Below are 26,532 nucleotides of genomic sequence, written 5' to 3'. Positions count from 1 at the left end.
CCCCACACTGCCACCTCGCACGCTGCGCTGAGTGTAAGACAGTCCGATCGATCCCCACCGGCCAGTTCCAGGGAGAATCAATCCAGTGTGTTGTCTCTGCAACTCCTGTGAGCTTTGGAAAGTGTGGGTACAATTTCCTCCTTGTTCACCCCAGATTCAAGTAAACTAACAAGTGAGCAGCATTCCTGCCTGACTGGCTGAGGGCCAGCTCACCTTGTCAAGAACCCAGCTTCTTATTACTTGGCTTTACATGCCCATGAGACCAGAATTTGATGCATTGCTTCTTAGTTATTCCATGTAGTTTCCAAAGTGTGCATCTTAATGGGTCTAATTGTACGGTTACAATACAGCTGTGCTTTATTGCTTTCTGATCAGCTTTTCCGAGTGCCTTCACACCACTCGCCCTTTCGATCTTTCATGTTGCTGCTCACCCTTTGCACATTAGAAATATTAATTTTCTTCTAACAGATTTTATTGCCTGCTCACTCGGTGGATTCAACATTTTTGCCAGTCAAAGGAGTTGAAGTTGGCCAGGCCACCGTGTATCTTCAAAACAACAGCAGCAGCAATGTGACCAGGTGGGTTGATGTTTAACAGAGTCGTAAAATAGTTGCAGCACAGAAGGAGGCCATTCAGTCTGTCATATCCATGCTAGCTCTCTGCAAAAGTAATTGAGCTAACCCCACTTCCCCACCCTTTCCCCGTAGTCTTATCTCCTCCCTTTTGAATGCCACAGTTGAACCTGCCTCTGCCACACTTTCAGGCAGTGCATTCCAGATCCTAACCACTTGCGTTTTTTAAAAAAAAACGTTTTTCCTCATGTCACCATTGGTTCTCTTGCCATTTACCTTACACCGGTGTCCTCTGGTTCCCCTTCCATCAATGAGAGCAGTTTCTCTCTCTACTCTGTCCAGCTGCTTCGCAATTTTGAACATCTCTATCAAATCTCCTCTCACCTTTCACTTCTCTAAGGAGAACAGCCCAGCTTCTCCAATCTATCCACGTGACTGAAGGCCCTCATCCCTGGAACCATTCTCATAAATCTTTTTTGCATCCTCTCTATTGCCTTGACATTCTTCCTGATGTGTGGTGTCCAGAACTGGACACAATATTCCAGTTCAGGCTGAACCAGTGTTTTATGAAAGTTCATTATAACTTCCCTTCTTTTGTACTTTATGCCTCTATTTATTAAGCCCAGAATCCGGTATGTCTTTTTAACACTTTCTCAACCTGCCCTGCCGCCTTCAATGATTTGTGCACATGTACCACCTGGTCTCCGTTCCTGTACCACCTTTAGAATTGTATCCTTTATTTTATATTGCCTCTTCTCGTTCTTACTATCAAAAAGTGTCAAAAGAATAAAGAACAGTACAGCACAGAAACAGACCATTCAGCCAACAGGTCCATATCAGTGTTTATGCTGCACACAAGCCTCCTCTCATCCCTCTTCATCTCACCCCATTAGCATATCCTTCTATTCCTTTCTTCCTCATGTGTTTATCTCACTTCCCCTTAAATGTATCTATACTATTTGCCTCAACTATTCCTTGAGATTGTAAATTCCACATTCTAATCACTCTTTGGGAAAAGAATGTTATCCTGAATTCCCCATTTATCTTATATTTATGACCCCAGTTCTGGTCTTGACTGCAAGTGGAAACATTTTCTCTAAGACTGTCTCATCAAACGCTTTCATCAAAAAGAACAAAGAACAGTACAGCACAGGAACAGGCCATTCGGCCCTCCAAGTTTGCGCCGATCTTGATGCCTGTCCAACTAAAACCTTCTGCACTTCGGGGGTCCGTATCCCTCTATTCCCTTCCTATTCATGTATTTGTCAAGATGCCTCTTAAATGTCGCTATCGTATCTGCTTCCACCACCTCCCCCAGCAGAAAGTTCCAGGCACTCACCACCCTCTGTGTAAAAAAAAACTTGCCTCACACATCCCCTCTAAACTTTGCCCCTCGCACCTTAAACCTATGTCCCCTAATAACTGACTCTTCCACCCTGGGAAAAAGCTTCTGACTATCCACTCTGTCCATGCCACTCATAACTTTGTAAACCTCTATCATGTTGCCCCTCCACCTCCGTCATTCCAGTGAAAACAGTCCGAGTTTATCCAATCTCTCCTCATGGCTAATACCCTCCAGACCAGGCAACATCCTGGTAAACCTCCTCTGTACCCTCTCCAAAGCCTCCACGTCCTTCTGGTAGTGTGGCGACCAGAATTGTATGCAATATTCCAAGTGTGGCCTAACTAAGGTTCTGTACAGCTGCAGCATGACTTGCCAATTTTTATACTCTATGCCCCAACCGATAAAGGCAAGAATGCCGTATGCCTTCTTGACTACCTTATCCACCTGCGTTGCCACTTTCAGTGACCTGTGGACCTGTACGCCCAGATCTCTCTGCCTGTCAATACTCATAAGCGTTCTGCCATTTACTGTATACTTCCCAGCTGTATTAGACCTTCCAAAATGCATTACCTCACATTTGTCCGGATTAAACTCCATCTGCCATTTCTCCGCCCAAGTCTCCAACCGATCTATATCCTGCTGTATCCTCTGACAATCCTCATCACTATCCACAACTCCACCAACCTTTGTGTCATCCGCAAACTTACTAATCAGACCAGCTACATTTTCCTCCAAATCATTTATATATACTACAAACAGCAAAGGTCCCAGCACTGATCCCTCTGGAACACCACTAGTCACAGCCCTCCATTCAGAAAAGCACCCTTCCATGCTACCCTCTGTCTTCTGTGACCGAGCCAGTTCTGTATCCATCTTGCCAGCTCACCTCTGATCCTGGGTGACTTCACCTTTTGTACCAGTCTGCAATGAGGGACCTTGTCAAAGGCTTTACTGAAGTCCATGTAGACAACATCCACTGCCCTTCCTTCATCAGTCATCTTTATCACTTCCTCAAAGACACAACCTCCCCTTCACAAAACTATGCTGCCCCTCGCTAATAAGTCCATTTGTTTCCAAATGGGAGTAAATCCTGCCCGAAGAATCCTCTCCAATAATTTCCCTACCACTGACGTAAGGCTCACCGGCCTGTAATTTCCTGGATTATCCTTGCTACCCTTCTGAAACAAAGGAACAACATTGGCTATTCTCCAGTCTTCTGGGACCTCACCTGTAGCCAATGAGGATACAAAGATTTCTGTCAAGGCCCCAGCAATTTCCTCCCTTGCCTGGGGTAGATCCCATCAGGCTCTGGGGATTTAACTACCTTAATGTTTTTCAAGACGCCCAACACCACCTCCTTTTGATATCGACATGACCCAGACTATCTACACTCCCTTCCCTAGACTCATCATCCACCAAGTCCTTCACTTTGGTAAATACTGATGCAAAGTACTCATTTAGTACCTCACCCTTTTCCTCTGGCTCCACGCATAAATTCCCTCCTCTGTCCTTGAGTGGGCCAACCCTTTCCCTGGCTACCCTCTTGCTCTTTATATACGTATAAAAAGCCTTGGGATTCTCATTAATCCTGTTTGCCAATGACTTTTCATGACCCATTTTAGCCATCCTGACTCCTTGCTTAAGTTCCTTCCTACTTTCTTTATATTCCTCAAGGGCTTCGTCTGTTCCCAGCCTTCTAGCCCTTACAAATGCTTCGTTTTTCTTTTTGACTAGGCTGACAATATCCTTCGTTATCCAAGGTTCTCGAAACTTGCCAAACTTATCCTTCATCCTCACAGGAACATGCCAGTCCTGGATTCTAATCAACTGACGTTTGAAAGACTCACACATGTCAGATGTTGATTAGATGTTGTCATTTCAGAATTCTGTTTTTGTCATACTCTCTTTCTTATTCATCTTTCTCTCTCTCTTTTGTCATCCGGGGAGCTCCGGTTTTGATTGCCTTATCTTTTCCCCCTTCTGGGAATGTACCTCAACTGTGCCTGATGTTATGGCACGACCGGTCAGGACAAAGCCCCCAATCAGAATAGATGATTCTAATTGCGGTAGGTGTTACGCACTGCCAATTCAGTCCCGCTGCTACACAGCATATATCTTTCAGCTTTCCAAATCAAAGAAAGCAGCGGCTGAAGTGAACAATCTAGTAATCCCCAAATGTGGTTTAACCAAACCAGGCAGGTATCTTTAGATATCAACAAATTAACTGTTTGTTTAAAAAAAACTAAAATCTTAAATACGACTAGGGTAGGCGGTGGCGCAGTGGTATTATCACTGGACTAGGAACCCAGAGACCCAGGGTATTTCTCTGGGGACATGGGTTCGAATCCCACCACAGCAGAAGGTGGAATTTGAATTTAATTAATAAATCTGGAATTAAAAGCAAGTCTAATGATGGCCATGAAACCATTGTCGATTGTTGTAAAAACCCATCTGGTTCACTAATGTCCTTCAGGGAAGGAAATCTGCTGTCCTTGCCTGGTCTGGCCTACATGTGACTCCAGACCCACAGCAATGTGGTTATCTCTTACATGTCCTCTGAAATGGCCTAGCAAGCCACTCAGTTGTACCTAACCGCTACGAAGTTAATTTAAAAAAAAAGCAATGAAACCGGACAGACCACCTGGCATCGACCGAGGCACCGGAAACGACGACGGCAAACCCAGCCCTGTCGACCCTGCAAAGTCCTCCTTACTAACATCTGGGGGCTTGTGCCAAAGTTGGGAGAGCTGTCCCACAGACTAGTCAAGAACAGCTTGACATAGTCATATTCACGGAATCATACCTTACAGACAATGTCCCAGACACTGCCATCACCATCCCTGGGTATGTCCTGTCCCACCGGCAGGACAGACCCACCAGAGATGGTGGCACAGTGGTATACAGTAGGGAGGGAGTTGCCCTGGGAGTCCTCAACATCGACTCCGGACCCCATGAAGTCTCATGGCATCAGGTCAAACATGGGCAAGGTAACCTCCTACTGATTACCACCTACTGCCCTCCCTCAGCCGATCACTCAGTACTCCACTATGTTGAACACCACTTGGAGGAAGCACTGAGGGTGGCAAGGGCACAAAATGTACTCTGGGTGGGGGACTTCAATGTCCATCACCAAGAGTTGGTCGGTAGCACCACTACTGACCGAGCTGGCCGAGTCCTAAAGGACATAGCTGCTAGACTGGGTATGCAGCAGGTGGTGGGGAACCAACACGAGGGAAAAACATACTTGACCTTGTCCTCACCAATCTGCCTGCTGGAGATGCTTCTGTCCATGACTGTATTGGTAGGAGTGACCACCGGACAGTCCTGTGGAGACGAAGTCCTGCCTTCACATTGAGGATACCGTCCATCGTGTTGTGTGGCACTATCACCGTGCTAAATGGGTTAGATTTCGAACAGATCTAGCAATGCAAAACTGGGCATCCATGAGGTGCTGTGGGCCATCAGCAGCAGCAGAATTGTACTCAACCACAATCTGCAACCTCATGGCCCGGCATATCCCCCACTCTACCATTACCATCAAGCCAGGAGACCAACCCTGGTTCAATGAAGAGTGCAGGAGGGCATGCCAGGAGCAGCACCAGGCATACCTCAAAATGAGCTGTCAACCTGGTGAAGCTACAACACAGGACTATCTGCGTGCCAAACTGCATAAGGAGCATGCGATCGATAGAGCTAAGCGATCCCATAACCATCGGATCAGATCTAAGCTCTGCAGTCCTGCCACATCCAGCCGTGAATGATGGTGGACAATTAAACAACTAACTGGAGGAGGTGGCTCCACAAATATCCCCATCCTCAATGATGGGGGAGCCCAGCACATCAGTGCGAAAGATGAGGGTGAAGCATTTGCAACAATCTTAAGCCAGAAGTGCCGAGTTGATGATCCATCTCAGCCTCCTCCTGAAGTCCCCAGCATTACAGATGCCAGACTTCAGCCAATTGGATTCACTCCACGTGATATCAAGAAACGACTGAAGGCACTGGACGCTGCAAAAGCTATGGGCCCTGACTATATTCCGGCAATAGTACTGAAGACCTGTGCTCCAGAACTTGCCGCGCCCCGAGCCAAGCTGCTCCAGCTACAACACTGGCATCTACCCTGCAATGTGGAAAGTTGCCCAGGTATGTCCTGTGCACAAAAAGCAGGACAAGTCCAACCCGGCCAATTACCGCCCCATCAGCCTACTCTCAATCGTCAGTAAAGTGATGGAAGGTGTCATCAACAGTGCCATCAAGCAGCACTTGCTTAGCAATAACCTGCTCAGTGACGCTCAGTTTGGGTTCCGCCAGGGCCACTCAGCTCCTGACCTCATTACAGCCTTGGTTCAAACATGGACAAAAGAGCTGAACTCGTGAGGTGAGAGTGACTGCCCTTAACAACAAGGCAGCATTTGACCGAGTATGGCATCAAGGAGCCCTAGCAAAACTGAGCTCAATGGGAATCCGGGGGAAAACCCTCCACTGGCTGGAGTCATACCTAGCACAAAAGAAGATGGTTGTAGTTGTTTGAGGTCAGTCATCTGAGCTCCAGGACATCACTGCAGGAGTTCCTCAGGGTAGTGTCCTAGGCCCAACCATCTTCAGCTGCTTCATCAATGACCTTCCTTCAATCATAAGGTCAGAAGTGGGGATGTTCGCAGATGATTGCACAATGTTCAGCACCATTCGTGACTCCTCAGATACTGAGCAGTCAGTGTAGAAATGCAGCAAGACCTGGACAATATCCAGGCTTGGGCTGATAAGTGGCAAGTAACATTCGTGCCACACAAGTGCCAGGCAATGACCATCTCCAACAAGGGAGAATCTAACCATCTCCCCTTGACATTCAACAGCATTACCATCGCTGAATCCCCCACTATCAACATCCTAGGGGTTACCATTGACCAGAAATTGAACTGGAGTAGCCATATAAATACCGTGGCTACAAGAGCAGGTCAGAGGCTAGGAATCCTGAGGCGAGTAACTCACCTCCTGACTCCCCAAAGCCTGCCCACCATCTACAAGGCACAAGTCAGGAGTGTGATGGAATACTCTCCACTTGCCTGGATGGGTGCAGCTCCAACAACACTCAAGAAGCTCTACATCATCCAGGACAAAGCAGCCCGTTTGATTGGCACCCCATCTACAAACATTCACTCCCTCCACCACCGACGCACAGTGGCAGCAGTGTGTACCATCTACAAGGTGCACAGCAGCAATGCACCAAGGCTCCTTAGACAGCATCTTCCAAACCCGCGACCTCTACCAACTAGAAGGACAAGGGCAGCAAATACATGGGAACAACACCACCTGCAAGTTCCCCTCCAAGTCTCACACCATCCTGACTTGGAACTATATCGCCGTTCCTTCACTGTCGCTGGGTCAAAATCCTGGAACTCCCTTCCTAACATCACTGTGGGTGTACCTACCCCACATGGACTGCAGCGGTTCAAGAAGGCAGCTCATCACCACCTTCTCGAGGGCAATTAGGGATGGGCAATAAATACTGGCCTGGCCAGTGACACCCACATCCCATGAATGAATAAAAAAAAAAGATAAACCAATATCTAAAGACCTTATAACTTATTTAAAAATCTAACTCCTGCATTCACATACATATACTCAAACTAACAGGACTTTTGTTTAATTAGCTGCTCAAAAAAAATAGAAATAACAAAGTCTTTGCAGATTTACGTTCCTGACGAAATGGAATCTTCCCAATGTAGAAACGGTCCAAGGTTGTTGCTTGAAATCTTTGCAGTTGTCTGATGGGGAAAAAAAGTTTCTTCCACTGGAGGACATTCAGTAGTCTAGTTCAGCAGTTGAAGTGTTGCTCTTCTTTCCAGCAATGAACTCAGCAAATCAACAAATAACTATTTTTGTTTAAAAATAATTAATCTGGCTTGACTTTTCAGAACTCTGCGAGGGAATAATAAATAGGGTTTAAATAGACCAAGGGGGAGTTCTGCTCTTTCCTTCACGTGCTGGTACAGTCTGTTCAGAGACAGTTGGGACACAAACCGTTTTCACTATTAAACAGCAACATTGTATGTCCTGTTTCTCCCTCTCTGTATGGCTGGCTGTATCCAGGGCAACCAAGATGAACTTTCCGGCAACTTCTGAAGCTGGCTGCCTTAAAGAAGTACTGATCTCTTACAGCCTTAAAGGCACACTGCAAGTGTTCCATTACTGTTTTGCCTGCCAATCTTTGATTCCAATTTACCTGCAACAGATCTGTTTTCACCCCACTGAAATTGGCCCCCATCCGATTAACTGTTTTTACTCTGGATTGCTCCTTGTCCTTTTCCGTGACTAACCTAAAAATTGATACTATGATCACTGTTGTTCTTCTGACCCTTGATCCACTTGACCCATCTCATTCCCCAGAACCAGATCCAGCAATGCCTCCTTCCTTATTGGGCCAGAAACAAACTGAGGAAAAAAATTTTCTGAACACACTTCAGAAACTCTTTGCTGCCTCTGCCTTTATACTATTACAATTCTGGGCATATTAGGATAATTGAAGTTCCCCACTATCACTACTGCATAGTTTTTGCACCTCTGTAATTTCCTTTGTTCCTCTGTATCTTTCCCACTAGTTGGTGGCCTGCAGAATACACCCAGTAGTGTAATGGTACCTCTGTTGTTTCTTAACCAAATAGATTCTGTGCTTGACTGCTCCAGAACATCATCGCTCTCCAGGACTTTAATGTTCTCCTTAATCAATACTGTCGCCCCTCCTTTTTTTCCCTATCTTTCCTGAACAAGTTGTATCCAGGTCAGTACTTAGTCCTGCCCTTTTTTTTTTGAGCCAGGTCTCCCATTATTGCCAAAACATCATATTCCCATGTGGCTATCTGTGTTTGTAGCTCACCAAACTTATTTACCACGATTCGATTTTACACACGTGCACTGTAAACCAAATTCCCTCTTAGTCTGACCCCACCTAATACCTTACTATTTCTTACACTAGTGCTGTCTATCTCTCCTAATAATTCTTTGTGCATCTTGTTTTTCGTTTCTAATGTTACCTCTTGGTTCGCATTCCCCTGTCAACTTAGTTGAAACCCTTCCAAACAGCAAGAGTCAACTGCCCTGCAAGGATATTGGGCCTGGCTCTGTTGAAGTGCAACCCATCCAACCTTTTGATCCCACCTCCCCTAGAACCAGTCCTAATGTCCCAGGAATCCCTCCAGCCATGCATTCATCTGCTCCATCCTCCTATTTCTGTACTTACTAGCGCGTAACACCAGGAGTGATCAAAGGTAGTAATCTACAGAAGTCCTGCTTGCTTGTTTCCTTCCTAGCTATGGTTCACTAATGTCCTTTAGGGAAGTAAATCTGTCCTTACTGGGTCTACAAGTGACTCCAGACCCACAGCAATGTGGTTGATTCAGGAAGCTCTACACCATCCAGGACAAAGCAGCCTGCTTGATTGGCACTCCATCCACAAACATTCACTCCCTCCACCACCGATGCACAGTGGCAGCAGTGTGTACCATCTACAAGATGCACTGCAGCAACTCACCAAGGCTCCTTAGACAGCACCTTCCAAACCGGTGACCTCTGCGACATAAAAGGACAATGGCAGCAGTTAAGTGCTTGATGGCCAGCAGAGACACGATGGGCCTGTTTCTGTGCTGTATAACTCTGACTCTATGCATGGGAACACCACCACCTGCAAGTTCCCCTCCAAGCCCCACACCATCCTGACTTGGAACTGTATCGCCATTCCTTCACTGTCACTAGGTCAAAATCCTGGAACTCCCTAACAGCACTGTGGGTGTACCTACCCCACATGGACTGCAGCGGTTCAAGAAGGCAGCTCACCACCGCCTGATCAAGGACAATTAGGGATGGGCAATAATGCTGTCCCAGCCAGCGATGCCCACATCCTATGAAAGTATAAAAAAAAATCTGCCTGCAGAACCTCATCCTTCTTTCAATATGGACCACAACCTCTGGCTGTTCAGCCTCCCCTCGCTCAGTGACATCTTTGACCCTGACACCAGGGCGGGTAACATGCTGTGCTGAATCTGCTTCCATTTGGAGGATGGCTGAGAAAGGTAGACTTAATAAATGCAGTAGCTCGTTTTTTGAACTGAAGTTTTATTTTGTGTATGGTAATACTTGAAGGGAAATATTTTCAGGGCTGTTGGGGAAAGAACAGGGGAATGGAATGAATTGGATATTTCTTTCAGAGCCAAATGCTTTATCATTTGATCATGAGGAAAAATGTAACAGTCACACCTACCTGTCTCTCCCCTGCACCTGACAGGTCAGCTTTTGTCAAATGTGCACTTTTTCTTTTACAGAAAGCATCTTGAGTGAGGGGTTGCTTTCTCCTTGTGAATTCCTCTGATTATTGGATTGCTTTTTCCAATCACTAGTTGAAAAGGAGCTGTGAAACCCAGCTGTTATTGGACTAATGCCTATTCTTTAAATTTGAGCCTGAGTGATATGGGTGTGTCTGAGGTGATCTACATTCTAGGTTTACTGTAGTCAGTACTTTGGAGATCTGACCAGGTATTTACTGTGGATGTTGTCTGAGGCAATGGGTAGAGAAGTATCGGACAGTGCGCAGAGCACTCAGTGACTGCCATCAGTTAATTGATGGATTTCTGGTATTGGACTCATAAGGAGCGAGATGAGGGATGGGTTATCTAAATAAGAGGAAGAGGTGCCAGTGAGTGGGTAGTGAGTCGTAAGAACGCTAGGTTGATCAAAGCAGGAAGTTGAAATATTGAACTGAAAGTACTATAAACACTAGCGAAAGTGTGAAATAGAAAGGAAATCGAGCAACTGGAGAATAAGAGGAATGGCTGTGGTGCAGGGAGGAAGGCAGGTTAGAGATTGTGCTGTGCAATATGTCAACAGTTCTTTCTAAAATGCTGAGTGATTGAGATGGTGGATAAGTTAGTACAAGGAGCTGGAGGGTGCATCTGAGAGTTCTCATGAAGGAGGCAAGTTTAAGCATTTTGCCAGGCAAAGAGATATTAAGTCTTTGGTGAGCCACTTTAGAAAAATACCTGTTGTAGATTAAATGTAGAGACTTGGTTAAAGCATGAGAATATAAAGGGATAGGTGTAACAAAATAGCTGGAGAGGTGGAACTCCATTTTGGAGAGAAGAATGCATTTCCACAAGTAAATAATAAATGTCTTAGCAAAGGATTGAGGTCACGAATCATACAGTAAGTAGATAATAGTTATTACAAGATCCTTGCCCAGGAGGTGCAATGACTGAACTTGTTTTTGCAGATGAGGGGCTTGTAAAATGATCAGCATGTTAATGATGGGAGATTTCATCTTATTGGCTGAGGAAACAGCAGAGCAAAGCCATGGGTGGGCATTTGATATTGGAGTTGAGGATTGTTTCCATGCTATTAGCCAGACTGCTTTGGTAGATGAGCTGAGTTGTGTGTCCTTAAAGGTGCTCTTACTTCTCTAATATCTAGGTAACTTTATCGTGAGCCCAGTGAATGAACAAAGGACCCTTGTGGTTTATTTCAGGTGCTAAATCAATCCCTCGCCTCATCTAATCCTCCTTATCTTTGGAACAACAACAACTTGCATTGCACAGTGAGACATCCCAAGGTGCTTTGCAGGCGTGTTCTCCCTCAACTTGACACTGAGCAGCATGAGATATTAGGATGGGACCAAAAGCTTGGTCAGAGGTAGGTTTTAGGAGCAGCTTAAATGGAGAGAGGGAGGTTTAGGGAGGGAATTCCAGAGCTTGGGGACTAGGCAGCTGAAGGTACAACACCATTGATGGGGCAGAGGACATCAGGAATGTGCAGGGGACACCGTGGTGTAGTGATAATGTCACTGAATTAGTAATCCAGAGGCCCAGGGGACAGGGGTTCAATCCTACCACAGCAGCCGGTGGAATTTAAATTCAATTGATAAATTCAATTCATTAATAAAAATCTGGAATTGAAAGCTAGTCTCAGTAATGGTGCCATGAAACTACCATCAATTGTCGTAAAAACACATCTGGCTCGCTAATGTCCTTTAGGGAAGGGAATCTGCTGTCCTTATCTGGTCTGGCTGACATGTGACTCCAGATCCACAGCAATGTGGTTGACTCTTAACTGCCCTATGACATGGCCTAGCAAGCCACTCAGTTATCAAGGGCAATTAGAGATGGGCAACAAATGCTGACCTTGTCAGTGACACCCACGTCCCATGAAAGAATAAAAAAACGCCTGAATTGGAGGTGCATCTACATCTAGGGGTTGTTGGGCTGGAGGACGTTATGGGGAGGAGTGAGGCCGTGGAGAAATATGAACAGAAGGATGAGAATTTTAAGTTTGAAGTTTTGCCACACCAGGAGCTAATGTTGGTCATGGAGCACAGGGTTAACTGTGAAAGATGGAATAACTGAAGTCAAAAATGCACTAGGGTTTTAGACTTGGGTTTCAACTGTCAGCCTTATGAATGGAATTCATAATAAGGAAGGGTTTATCTATTGGTGATGCAAGACTTTAAAATTAACAAGTAAGAAGGAAAATACGGTGGTGTTTTTTTCAGTGGTTAATAGGGCTGTGGATTGTTGGGGAAGGCCATTGAAGCAAGACTATATCCCAGGAAAGGGGGTGAGAACTGTGCTTGGTGGATTATCACTTGCAGACTGGGTGTTGGGGGGTGGGTGCAGGGAAGGTGCGGGGCAGCATCAGTGTTATCTTCTGTCAGTAGTTCTTGGTGATAATCTGCAGTTTATTGGTAATTGCAGGTAAATCTTGAGCAGGGCAGATCGAATGGATGTATTTGATTCCCAAGTAGGACAGTCTTGGAGTAGTCTTCCAGAGCTAAAAGTTGCCAAGATCATGTTATGGATTTTAGGGCAAGTGATCAGGTAATTGAACAATTTAGGAATAGCAATCTTATTTTGCAACAAACTTGCAAACTTCCATCTAATCTGTATCTAGATTGCTTGCTTTGAATTTGAATTTCAGGATGAAAAAGTGTCAAGTGCCAGAGATAAATCTTTGCTTCTGTTTTATTAGTAACTGAATGCTCCCGATAAGCAGAGACTAGTGAGATTCAGAGCAGCCTTTATCAGCTGGTTGGATACGGGACCATCGGACTGTTAAACATCAGTTCATTGGGACAGAGGGATCTCTTCAGACTGAACTGTGAAAGAAGTGATGGTGAGGGAAAGAATGTAGGCTGAAGCCATTTGAAATCCAAACATGTTACAAAGTAGAAGAGATGAGGCCAGGCGCATTTCATAGGCTGTCATGAGATTTCCAATTGAACACGAAGGATCCTTGCATCCACTAATCAAAATGTTGATTAGAACAAGTGTAAGCCCTTCTCTCGTCCTTGTGTTTAAATCCCTTCATGGCCTCCCCCCTCCTTGTCACCGCCTCCAGTGCTACAAGCTCCCCCAGATCTCTGTTCTGACAGGCTTTGTTCACATTCCCCCTACTCTTTGGCGGCTGTGTCTTCGGTCATCCATGGCCAGAATTTGGAATTTCCTCCCTAAATCCCTCTGCCTTTCCACCTCCCTCTCCTCCATTAAAATTCTCCTTAAAAACTCACATCTTTTGTCAGAGCTTTTGATCACTCCTAATAAACCCTTTTATTTTCCCCTTAGACCTCTGTGAAGCATCTTCCTTTACTGTTAAAGATGCTGTATAAATTCCCGTTTTTGTTTCCCTGTGGCTGCTGCTACTTGTTTATCTGACTGTATTCCACTGTTTTTATAGAACTCTGGCAAGAATTCAGTTCCTGGTGGTAAGGAGCAATGCTCTGAGCATCATATCTCAGGTGATTGGCTGGATTTACTTCTCGGCTTGGTCTATCTCCTTCTATCCTCAAGTGATTGAAAACTGGAGACGCAAAAGGTAAACGGTGCTTGTGGCAAAGGTGAACATCCCTCTGCAACATGCAAAAAAGCTTCAATTTCTGCTGAAGTTTGAAAGATGTTTGATTCCCATTAACAATTAAAAATTGAACAGTTGCCTCACTGGTGTCTCATGCAGGTCATTTTCATTGCTGTGATTCCTGTAACTTACTGCAATGAAAACATCCAAACATTTGCTGCAAAAATAATGGTGTGTGAATGATGCTCGTTGTTAATGTGCAAATCGCTCAACAATTTGTGGCGACAGAGACCCTGTGAATTGTGAATCATCAGGTTACTGGACGATTTACACTTTTCCTCTGTTAACTTTGCAAAAACAGCCTCATGCTTAATCTTCCTGTGATTTCCATGAAACTGCTGAATTTGCACATTAATTGCCTGTTAAACTCATCACAGTTGAGTTTAGTCATTATGGGGAGGCGGGGGTGCAGTGGTATTGTCGCTGGACTAGTAATCCAGAGATCCAGGGTATTGCTCTGGGGACATGGGTTCAAATCCCACTATGGCAGAAAGTGGAATTTGACTTCAATTAATAAAAATCTGGAATTAAAAAGCCATTCCAATGATGGCCGTGAAACCATTGTCAATTGTTGTAAAAACCCATCTGGTTCACTAATGTCCTTTCGGGAAGGAAATCTGCTGTCCTTACCCACAGCAATGTTGACTCTTAAATGCCTGCTGAAATGGCAAGCCACTCAGTTGCATCTAACTACTACGAAGTCAATCAGGAATGAAACTTGACGGACCACCTGGCATCGACCTAGGGACCGGAAACGACAATGGCAAACCCAGCCCTGTCAACCCTGCAAAGTCCTCCTTACTAACATCTGGAGACTTGTGCCAAAGTTGGGAGAGCTGTCTCACAGACTAGTCAAGCAACAGCCTGACATAGTCATACTCACGGAATTATACCGGGTATGTCCAGTCCCACCGGCAGGACAGAACCAGCAGAGGTGACAGCACAGTGGCATACAGTCAGGAGGGAGTTGCCCTGGGAGTCCTCAACATTGACTCCAGACCCCATGAAGTCTCATGGCATCAGGTCAAACAAGGGCAAGGAAACCTCCTGCTGGTTAGCACCTACTGTCCCCCTCAGCTGATGAATCAGTACTCCTCCATATTGAACACAACTTGGAGGAAGCACTGAGGGTGGCAAGGGTGCAGAATGTAATGCAGTTGGGACTTCATTGTCCATCACCAAGTGTGGCTCGGTAGCAGCACTGCTGGCCGAGTCCTAAAGAACATTGCTGCTAGACTAGGTCTGCAGCCGGTGGTGAGGGAACCAACAAGAGGGGAAAATATACTTGACCTCGTCCTCACCAGTCTGCCTGTTGCAGATGCATGACAGTATTGGTAGGAGTGACTACTGCACAGTCCTTGTGGCGACAAAGTCCCGTCTTTACATTGAGGATATCATCCATCGTGTTGTGAGACATTACCATCGTGCTAAATGGGATAGATTTCGAACAGATCTAGCAATGCAAAACTGGGATGGAATGTGTCATTGACCACGCTATCAAGCGGCACTTACTCTTTCTATACCAAAATTCGGCAGGAGCTGGGGAATGTAGATTGGGAGCAGCTGTTTGAAGGTAAATCCACTTTTGATATGTGGGAGGCTTTTAAAGAGAGGTTGATTAGCGTGCAGGAGAGACATGTTCCTGTGAAAATGAGGGATAGAAATGGCAAGATTAGGGAACCATGGATGACAGGTGAAATTGTGAGACTAGCTAAGAGGAAAAAGGAAGCATACATAAGGTCTAGGCGGCTGATGAAAGACGAAGCTTTGAAAGAATATCGGGAATGTAGGACCAATCTGAAACGAGGAATTAAGAGGGCTAAAAGGGGTCATGAAATATCTTTAGCAAACAGGGTTCAGGAAAATCCCAAAGCCTTTTATTCATATATAAGGAGAAAGAGGGTAACGAGAGAAAGGATTGGCCCACTCAAAGACAAAGGAGGAATGTTATGCTTGGAGTCAGAGAAAATGGGTGAGATTCTAAACGAGTACTTTGCATCGGTATTCACCGAGGAGAGGGACATGACGGATGTTGAGGTTAGGAACAGATGTTTGATTACTCTAGGTCAAGTCGGCATAAGGAGGGAGGAAGTGTTGGGTATTCTAAAGGGCATTAAGGTGGACAAGTCCCCAGCTCCGGATGGGATCTATCCCAGGTTACTGAGGGAAGCGAGAAAGGAAATAGCTGGGGCCTTAACAGATATCTTTGCAGCATCCTTAAACACGGGTGAGGTCCCGGAGGACTGGAGAATTGCTAATGTTGTCCCCTTGTTTAAGAAGGGTAGCAGGAATAATCCAGGTAATTATAGACCGGTGAGCCTGACGTCAGTGGTAGGGAAGCTGCTGGAGAAGATACTGAGGGATAGGATCTATTCCCATTTGGAAGAAAATGGGCTTATCAGTGATAGGCAACATGGTTTTGTGCAGGGAAGGTCATGTCTTACCAACTTAATAGAATTCTTTGAGGAAGTGACAAAGTTGAGTGATGAGGGAAGGGCTGTCGATGTCATATACATGGACTTCAGTAAGGCGTTTGATAAGGTTCCCCATGGCAGGCTGACGGAGAAAGTGAAGGCGCATGGGGTCCAAGGTGTACTAGCTAGATGGATAAAGAACTGGCTGGGCAACAGGAGACAGAGAGTAGAAGTGGAAGGGAGTTTCTCAAAATGGAGACGTGTGACCAGTGGTGTTCCACAGGGATCCGTGCTGGGACCACTGTTGTTTGTGATATACATAAATGATTTGGAGGAAAGTATAGGTGGACTGATTAGCAAGTTTGCAGACGACACGAAGATTGGTGGAGTAGCAGATAGTGAAGGGGACAGTCAGAGAATACAGCAGAATATAGATAGATTGGAGAGTTGGGCAGAGAAATGGCAGATGGAGTTCAATCAGGGCAAATGCGAGGTGATGCATTTTGGAAGATCCAATTCAAGAGTGAACTATACAGTAAATGGAAAAGTACTGGGGAAAATTGATGTCCAGAGAGATTTGGGTGTTCAGGTCCACTGTTCCCTGAAGGTGGCAACGCAGGTCAATAGAGTGGTCAAGAAGGCATACGGCATGCTTTCCTTCATTGGACGGGGTATTGAGTACAAGAGTTGGCAGGTCATGTTACAGTTGTATAGGACTTTGGTTCGGCCACATTTGGAATACTGCGTGCAGTTCTGGTCGCCACATTACCAAAAGGATGTGGATGCTTTGGAGAGGGTGCAGAGGAGGTTCACCAGGATGTTGCCTGGTATGGAGGGCGCTAGCTATGAAGAGAGGTTGATTAGATTAGGATTATTTTCATTAGAAAGACGGAGGTTGAGGGGGGACCTGATTGAGGTGTACAAAATCATGAGAGGTATAGACAGGGTGGATAGCAAGAGGCTTTTTCCCAGAGTGGGGGATTCAATTACTAGAGGACACGAGTTCAAAGTGAAAGGGGAAAAGTTTAGGGGGGATATGCGTGGAAAGTTCTTTACACAGAGGGTGGTGGGTGCCTGGAACGCGTTGCCAGCGGAGGTGGTAGATGCGGGCACGATGGCGTCTTTTAAGATGTATCGAGACAGATACATGAATGGGCAGGAAGAAAAGAGATACAGACCCTTAGAAAATAGGCGACATGTTTAGATAAAGGATCTGGATCGGCGCAGGCTTGGAGGGCCGAAGGGCCTGTTCCTGTGCTGTAATTTTCTTTGTTCTTTCTTTGTTCTTTGTACTCAGCAATAACCATGAGGTGCAGTGGGCCATCAGCAGCAGCAGAATTGTATTCAAAACACAATCTGTAACCTCATGGCCCAGCATATCTCCAACTCTACCATTACCATCAAGCCAGGGGATCAACCTGGTTCAATGAAGAGTGCAGGAGGGCATGCCAGGCGTAGCACCAGGCATACCTCAAAATGAGGTGTCAATTTGGCGGGCTACAACCCAGGACTACTTGCGTGCCAAACTGCGTAAGCAGCATGTGATGGATGGGCAGAGCTAAGCGATCACATAACCAACGGATCGAATCTAAGCTTTGCAGTTGTGCACATCCAGCTGTGAATGGTAGACAATTAAACAACTAACTGAAGGAGCTGGTTCCAAATATTTCCCATCCTCAATGATGGGGGAGCCCAGCAAGTCAGTGCAAAAGATAAGGTTGAAGCATTTGCAATAATCTTCAGCCTGAAGTGCCGAGTTGTTGATCCATCTCTGCCTCCTTCTGAAGTTCCCAGATGCCAGACTACAAGACAATTCGATTCATTTCACATGATATCAAAAAACAACTGAAGGCACTGGATACTGCAAAGGCTATGGGCCCTGACAATACTCCGGCAATAGTACTGAAGACCTGTACTCCAGAACTTGCAGCACCCCTAGCCAAGCTGTTCCATTACAGCTACAACACTGGCATCGACCCTGCAATGTGAAAAATTGCCCAAGTATGTCCTGTACACAAAAAGCAGGACAAGTCCAACCCGGCCAATTACCACCCCATCAGTCTACTCCCGATCATCAGTAAAATGATGGAAATGTGTCATTGACTGTGCTATCAAGCGGCACTTGCTCAGCATTAACCTGCTCACTGATGCTCAGTTTGGGTTCTACCAAGGCCACTCAGCTCCAGATCTCATTACAGCCTTGGTTTAAACATGGACAAAAGAGCTGAACTCAAGAGGTGAGGTAAGAGTGACTGCTCTTGAAATCAAGGCAGCATTTGAACGAGTATGGCATCAAGGAGCTCTAGCAAAACTGGAGTCAATGGGAATCGGGAAAACTCTCCACTGGCTGGAGTCGTACCTAGAGCAAAGGAAGATGGTTGTGGTTGTTGGAGGTCAATCATCCCAGCTCCCGGACATCACTGCAGGAGTTCCTCAGGGTAGTGTCCTAGGCCCAACCATCTTCAGCTGTTTCATCAATGACCTCCCTTCAATCATAAGGTCAGAGTGGGGTTGTTCGCTGATGATTGCACAGTGTTCACCGTTTTCGACGACTCGGGTTCTGAAGTATTCCGTGTAGAAATGCAGCAAGACCTGGACAATATCCAGGTTTGGGCTGATAAGTGGCAAGTAACATTCGTGCCACACGTGTCAGGCAATGACCATCTCAAATAAGAGAGAATCAAACCATCTCCCCTTGACATTCAATGGTGAGTAACTCACCTCCTGACTCCCCAAAGCCTGTCCATCATCTACAAGTCTGGAGTGTGATGGAATACTGTCCAATTGCCTGGATGGGTACAGCTCCAACAACACTCAAGAAACTCAGCACTATCCAGGACAAAGCAGCTCATTTGATTAGCGCCCCATCCGCAAACATTCACTCCCTCCACCACCGGCATAGTGTCAGCAGTGTGTACCATCTACAAGATACACTGCAGCAACGCACCAAGGCTCCTTCGACAGCACCTTCCAAACCTGCAAACTCTTCCACCTAGAAGGACAAGGGCAGCAGATGCATGGGTACACCACCACCTGCAAGTTCCCATCTAAGCCACACACCATCCTGACTTGAAACTATATCACCGTTCCTTCGCTGTCACTGGGTCAAAATCCTGCAACTCCCTTCCTAACGGCACTGTGGGTGTACCTACCCCACAAGGACTGCAGCGGTTCAAGAAGGCAGCTCAGCACCATCTTCTCAAAGGCAATTAGGTTTGGACAATATTGCTGGCCTAGCCAGTGACGCCCACATCCCAGGAACGAATTTTTAAAAAATCAATAGCGCAAGTACCCTTTTAATGTGATAATTGTTAATGACTGCCAATCAACCTCTCTGGCTCAAAGAACAGTTAAAAGTGTGGGCATTTGTTATTCAGGGTTTTTGTGTACTTTTCCTTCTGTCTCTTTCTCTCTTAATCCAAGCTTTCTTTTGCAATACTTTATTTCTCTTTGTATCTGACTTGATCCTAATTTACCCTTCTCAGTCCTTCCAACTTCCAACTTGGTGGGCGAGCACTTTGGAGATAGTGATCACAATTCTGTAGCATTCACTGTGGTAATGGAGAGGGATAGGTATGTGCAACAGGGCAAGGTTTACAATTGGGGGAAGGGTAGATATGATGCTGTCAGGCAGGAACTGAGGAGCATAAGTTGGGAGCATATGCTGGCAGGGAAGGGCACGGTCGAAATGTGGAACTTTTTCAAGGAGCAGATAGTAGGGGCCATTGATAAGCATGTCCCTGTCAGACAGGGAAGGGATGGTCATGTGAGGGAACCGTGGTTGACAAGAGAGGTTGAGAGTCTTGTTAGGAAGAAGAAGGATGCGTATATAAGGTTGAAGAAAAAGGGCACAGGCATAGCTCTGGAGGGATACAAGATGGCCAGGAAGGATCTGAAGAAAGGGATTAGGAGAGCTAAGAGAGGGCATGAAAAATGCTTGGCGGGTAGGATAAAAGAAAACCCCAAGGCCTTTTACGCGTATGTCAGAAATATGAGGATGACTAGGGGGACCGTAGGTCCGGTCAAGGACAATAGCGGGAGACTGTGTGTTGAGCCGGAAGAGATAAGTGAGGTTTTGAATGAGTACTTCTCTTCGGTATTTACGAATGAGAAGGGGTGTATTACTGAAGAGGACGGTGTGAAACAGACTGGTAAGCTCGAGGAAGTGCTCGTTAGGAGGGAAGATGTGTTGGGGTTTTTGAATAACTTGAAGATAGACAAGTCTCCCGGGCCTGACGGGGTATATCCAAGGATGTTATGGGAAGCAAGGGATGAAATTGCAGAGCCGCTGGCAATGATCTTTTCATCTTCTCTGTTGACGGGGGTGGTACCAGGTGATTGGAGGGTGGCAAATGTTGTGCCCCTGTTCAAGAAAGGGAATAGGAACAACCCTGGGAATTACAGGCCAGTTAGTCTTACTTCGGTGGTAGGCAAGTTGATGGAAAAGGTGCTGAGGGATAGGATTTCTGAGCATCTGGAAAGACACTGCTTGATTCGGGACAGTCAGCACGGTTTTGTGAGGGGTAGGTCTTGCCTCACAAGCCTGATTGAATTCTTTGAGCAGGTGACCAAGCAAGTGGATGAGGGTAAACCAGTGGATGTGGTGTACATGGATTTTAGTAAGGCATTTGATAAGGTCCCCCATGGTAGACTTATGGAGAAAGTCAGGAGGCATGGGATAGTGGGGAATGTGGCCAGTTGGATTAAGAATTGGCTAACTGATAGAAGGCAGAGAGTGGTCTTAGATGGTAAATACTCAGCCTGGAGCCCAGTTACCAGTGGCGTGCCACAGGGATCAGTTCTGGGTCCTCTCCTGTTTGTGATTTTTATTAACGACTTGGATGAGGAAGTCGAAGGGTGGGTCAGTAAATTTGCAGATGATACAAAGGTTGGTGGAGTTGTGGATACCGAGGAGGGCTATTGTCGTCTGCAAAGGGACTTGGATAGGTTGCAGTGCTGGGCTGAAAAGTGGCAGATGGAGTTTAACCCTGAAAAGTGTGAGGTCGTCCATTTTGGAAGGACAAACACGAATGCAAAATACTGGGTTAACGGTAGGGTTCTTGGGCATGTGGAGGAGCAGAGAGACCTTGGGGTCTATGTGCACAGATCGTTGAAAGTTGCAACTCAAGTGGATAGGGCTGTGAAGAAGGCATATGGGGTGTTAGCGTTCATTAGCAGAGGGATTGAATTTAAGAGCCGTGAGGTGATGATGCAGCTGTACAGGACCTTGGTAAGGCCTCATTTGGAGTACTGTGTGCAGTTCTGGTCGCCTCATTTTAGGAAGGATGTGGAAGCCTTGGAGAGGGTGCAGAGGAGATTTACCAGGATGTTGCCTGGAATGGAGAATAAGTCTTACGAGGAAAGGCTGAACATTCTAGGCCTCTTCTCATTAGAACGGAGAAGGATGAGGGGTGACATGATAGAGGTTTATAAGATGATCAGGGGAATAGATAGGGTAGACAGTCAGAAACTTTTTCCCCGGGTGGAGCAAAGCGTTACAAGGGGTCATAATTTTAAGGTGAAGGGTGGGAGATATAAGGGGGATGTCAGGGGAAGGTTCTTTACCCAGAGAGTGGTCGGGGCATGGAATGCCTTGCCTGGGGAAGTTGTTGAGTCAGAAACTTTAGGGACTTTCAAACGGCTTTTAGATAGGTATATGGATAAAGGAGAATGATGGGGTATAGATTAAATTGTCCTTGACAGAGGACAAAGGATCGGCACAACATCGTGGGCCGAAGGGCCTGTTCTGTGCTGTATTTTCTATGTTCTATGTTCTATGTTCTCAATCGTTTAATCTCATTGGTTAAGGAGGTATATTTGACCTGTTGCTCCCCAAGGTCCCAGATGCCTCATTGTCCTCACTGTGCCATGTTGGCTCACCGCCAGCAATTTGAACAGCAAAAATATTTTGAGCTGCAGGGTACAGAATCCAGTTTCACTAACCGGCCTGCTGTGAGCTATCCCACTCCAGCAAATTCTGGGCTATCGGAAAAAGAGAGGAAATGGCAATTTGATGCCAAGCTATTATAAAATGTTTGGTCATAATAATTTCGCACAAATTATGAAGTTTATTATCCTGAGATAATGTCAGTTTAGCTGTTCAATGCATGTCTGCTGAAAGTTATATGGCTGAATGCTCTTGGTGACTGCTGCCCGTGTAAGTTGCTGAATTGCTGTTTCCGACAGACCTGTTTTCACTCGGCAACCATCCATTTATTGGCTGTCCCCAGTGTCTGCTCAGCTGTAGTTCACTAATGACTAAGGTTGCAGCATTGAGCTTTGACCTCCATTTGTGTAGGATAAGGAACTTAGTGAGTAGATGGCTACTGATAAACCTCAGACTGATGGGCTGCATTTTACTTAACGTTCTGTAATTAGCTCTTTGAATTTATGCTGTGTTGGTGTCTGCAAATTCATCAGTCTGTTTTCGTGTCTGTGAAAGGTTGGTTCAAGCATTTGACGCCCTCCAAGTTTTCGGCGCTATTCTGAGACCCTCCTTTAAACTCCTTCGGCATAATTTCCTGAGTGAGATGGTGTGAAGCACTTTTCCAGGCCAGTGCTTACAATAATAGCAGTCTTGGTGTTTATTATTGCCGTGAGCTTTGTTGGAGCTCAAACTTCAGATATCTAGTCTGGCCAGTATGTAAATGAATGGCCTACTTTTTAAGCAACACTGAGATTCTAAAACGCACATACAACAAGAACTAGAGTTCCTGCCATGTGAGGTTAACTTTTTTTTTAATTGTCCCAGATGTGAGCTTTTTTCTGGCAGCACCTCCCAAACCCAAGACCTCTATCAGAAGGACAAGGGCAGCAGATGCGTGGAAACACCACCTACAAGTTCCCCTCCAGGCCACGCACCATTCTGACTTGAAACTATATCGCCGTTCCTTCACTGTCACTGGGTCAAAATCCTGGCACACCCTGCCTAAACAGCACTGATGGTGTACCTGTATCATATAAACTGTAATGGTTCAAGAAGGCAGCTCACCACCACTTTTTCAAGGGCAATTAGGGATGGGCAATAAATGTTCACCTTGCCAGCGAAGGTCAAATCCCATGAATAAAAAGGTAACTTCACGTGACTAGAATTCTTGTTCTTATACATTTGTCGTTTATAATCCATCAGTTGATGCTTGGGAAGCATGCTTACAGTTTGTGAATTTGGTCAACAATGGAATAAGTGAATCTAAGCAGCACTTTGTTTCTTGAGATGGTTGAACATTATAATTGTGTATTTCCATTAGAAATTTATCAATACACAATGTGGGTGTAAAGTGCTGCCGTTTGGCCTGGGACTGCTCCCACTGCTGCTCTGAACTATATGTTTTCATCTGCCTCCCCGCTACGAGGCTAACCCCAAGCTGGAACTAAAACCTACTCTGAGATGGTTTTGAAGGCAGACTGGAGTTGTCAGATCTTGCACACTTTGCCCAATAATTTTCAAAGTTCTTGGACACAAGAATTGAGGTCTTCATGTTCCAAGTGGTGTTGGGGTGTTGCGTAACTCCAGATAATTTGGGCAGGCAGGAGACATGTGAACACCATTTAATTACAAAGCAATGTGAGAAATCTTTTTGACTACCAGCAATTTTCCATATGATAGATTATATTGTCTAATGCATAGCACAGGTAGATTGTTCCAAGCCTGCCTGCAACCTTGTGTTTTTCATACAAAATTAAACATGTAGAATTTAATGTTTGACAGTTTTTGCATCAGTGATCCCATTGTCTCCTTTAGACCTGTGTTGTAAGCAGATTAATTTTAAAATTGTGGAGGGTGCTACTCCATGACTTATTTCTTTCTCTCTTTCTCAGTGTGGTTGGATTGAATTTTGATTTCCTGGCACTTAATCTGACAGGTCACATTGCATATGGAGTGTTTAACATTGGTCTTTTCTGGATTCCATATATTAAGGTAACATTTAACTTTTTCCCAAGTGCTGAGATTATTTCAGGAATTGTTCTTTGGGGAGCAGTGAAGAACATGATCAAGTTACTGAAGTGGGGGTATTACCACTAACAGAAACCTCTTTCAAAATCTTAACCAGAAAGAACAGGGTGGGATTCCTAGCTCTTTAAATCATAGAATCATACAACACAGAAGGAGGCCATTCAGCCCTTCATGCTGGCTTTTGGAAGCCCCACTCCCCTGTTCTTTACCCGTGGTGGTAAGTTTGTACCTCACCTTGCAGGAGGAAACTATACTGAGCAGGTTAAGAATATAAGAACAAGTATCAGGAATAGGCCACTCGGCCCCTCAAGCCTGCCCCACCGTTCAGTAAGATCATGGCTGATTTGCCCCAGACCTCAACTCCTCTTTCGTGTCAGCTCTTCATAGCCCTCAACTCCCCTGATATTTCAAAAATCTATCTACCTCCTCTTTAAATACTTTGTGATCTAGCATCCACAACTCTCTGGGGTAGCAAATTCCAATCATTCACTACCCTCAGAAGAAATTCTTTTGCATCTCAGTTTTAAATGAGTGTCCCCTTAAGGATTTTCCACAGCCACATTCTGGGTATATTGCTATCAGATTTCAATTGGTAGTTATGTGGAAGACTGTCATGTGAAACAATTCTCTTGCATTTACGAAATGTTACTGTCTAGATTTAACTGCAGCACAGATCACTTGGACAATTGGTGATGTGGCTCCTTTGCAGGAGTCTTCATTCCTAAACTTATACTTTATTCGTTACAGTATGTAGAGGATCCATTATGAGAAGTTAAGATAAGTAGGTTACTCACGTAGTTAGCTGATCTTCATTCTTCAAAAGCATCAAGATCCCACTCATTCCTTTCTGCCTAAGGGTTGACTGTTAAAATGAGAGTCCAGTTTAGCATTGGCTCAAAACAGACTACTGCTAGTTGAGGAGCTTTATACAATGTAGAGTCTGTGACTTGAAACGTTAACTCTGCTTCTCTCTCCACAGATGCTGCCAGACCTGAGTATTTCCAGCATTTCTTGTTTTTATTCCTAACCTGTCTATAGCCTTTTGCAGCTTCTTTGCATCCTTCTCAGAGCCTGCTTTCCCACCTAACTTTGTATTGCAAAGTTTTGCAAATATAGATTGCAATAAAAACAAAGAGTGCTGGAAACATTTGGAATACTGCGTGCAGTTCTGGTCACCACATTACCAAAAGGATGTAGATGCTTTGGAGAGGGTGCAGAGGAGGTTCACCAGGATGTTGCCTGGTATGGAGGGCAGTTCTTCAGAACTGGCAAATATTAGAAATGTGAAAGGTTATAAGCAAGTAAAGCGGGGGTGGGGCAAGAGATAACAAGAGATACTTTTATGCTGTATTCCTTTAGCAATAAATGCCAAAATTCATTTGCCTTCCTTATTACCTGCTACACCTGCATACTAGTTTTCTGCGATTCATGCATGAGAACACCCAGATCCCTCTGCACTGAAGCTCTCTGAAGTTTCTCTCCAATTAGATCATTTGCCTTTCTATTCTTCCGACCAAAATGGATAACCTCACACCTATCCACATTAAACTCCATCTACCAAATTTTGGCAAATTCACCTAACCTATCCATATCCATTTGTAAATTTCTTATTTCTTTATTGCAACTTACTATCCCAACTATAATAGCAAATTTGGCTATAGTACCTTCTATCCCTACATCCAAGTCATTAATATAGATTGTAAATAGTTGGGGCCCGAGGACCGAACCCTGTGGCACCCCACTAGTTACACCTTGCCAACCAGAAAAGGACCCATTTATCCCGACTCTCTGTTTTCTGTTGGTTAGCTAATCCTCTATCCAAGCTAATAAATTTTCCTCATTGCTTCTGTTCTATCCATTTTTGAGATTTTTTTTCAAGCCCTGCATCACCACAATTGTTTTCCCCATCGGTTGCACTATCTGGGCAGAATGACTGTCACTACAGACCAGAGTTCCACTAATTCCCGAACCGGCACTGCTGTCGGCCCCTCTCCACCATTGTCTCCTGTACCCTTGCCCCTCTCACCTTAACCCTCCCTCCTGATAAATTGCTCCATGTGCGCTCCAGATTGTGTGAATGGGTCTCCTCTCCTTCTGGGTAGATATGTAGATAATTGGCTGACTAGTGAGGCTGATTCAATGGCCTGGCATGCCCAACCAATTGTAAGGTGAGCATCATTTGGAAGGGGTTTACTGTTCTGTGCTGGTCTAGTTGAGGCTTTTGGTAATGAGCAACAAATCATGTGTATTTACAGTTGGTGAATTGTACATAGTGGTTTTATATCTGACTCTGACTGAGTTCTGATGTGATTAAGACCTCAGTTTAATGCCAGATTATACTGTTAATTTCATTGCCAT

At 45.2% G+C, this 26,532-nt stretch overlaps 1 protein-coding gene across 1 annotated transcript in view; it reads left to right on the top strand.

Moving 5' to 3' along the window:
• LOC137351424 (cystinosin-like) overlaps nucleotides 1–26,532 on the top strand; it is a 60,171-nt gene that overhangs the window by 20,659 nt on the left and 12,980 nt on the right. Inside the window, exons 5-7 of the mRNA XM_068015870.1 lie at nucleotides 469–578; nucleotides 13,630–13,767; nucleotides 24,039–24,138. Coding sequence (XP_067871971.1) covers nucleotides 469–578; nucleotides 13,630–13,767; nucleotides 24,039–24,138 — 348 coding nt within the window. The remainder of the gene's footprint in view (nucleotides 1–468; nucleotides 579–13,629; nucleotides 13,768–24,038; nucleotides 24,139–26,532) is intronic.

Source organism: Heterodontus francisci, chromosome 36, assembly GCF_036365525.1.
Source record: "Heterodontus francisci isolate sHetFra1 chromosome 36, sHetFra1.hap1, whole genome shotgun sequence".
NCBI lineage: Eukaryota > Metazoa > Chordata > Chondrichthyes > Heterodontiformes > Heterodontidae > Heterodontus > Heterodontus francisci.
Note: the sequence above shows the minus strand (reverse complement) of the source record. Positions and strands in the feature narration are given on the sequence as shown.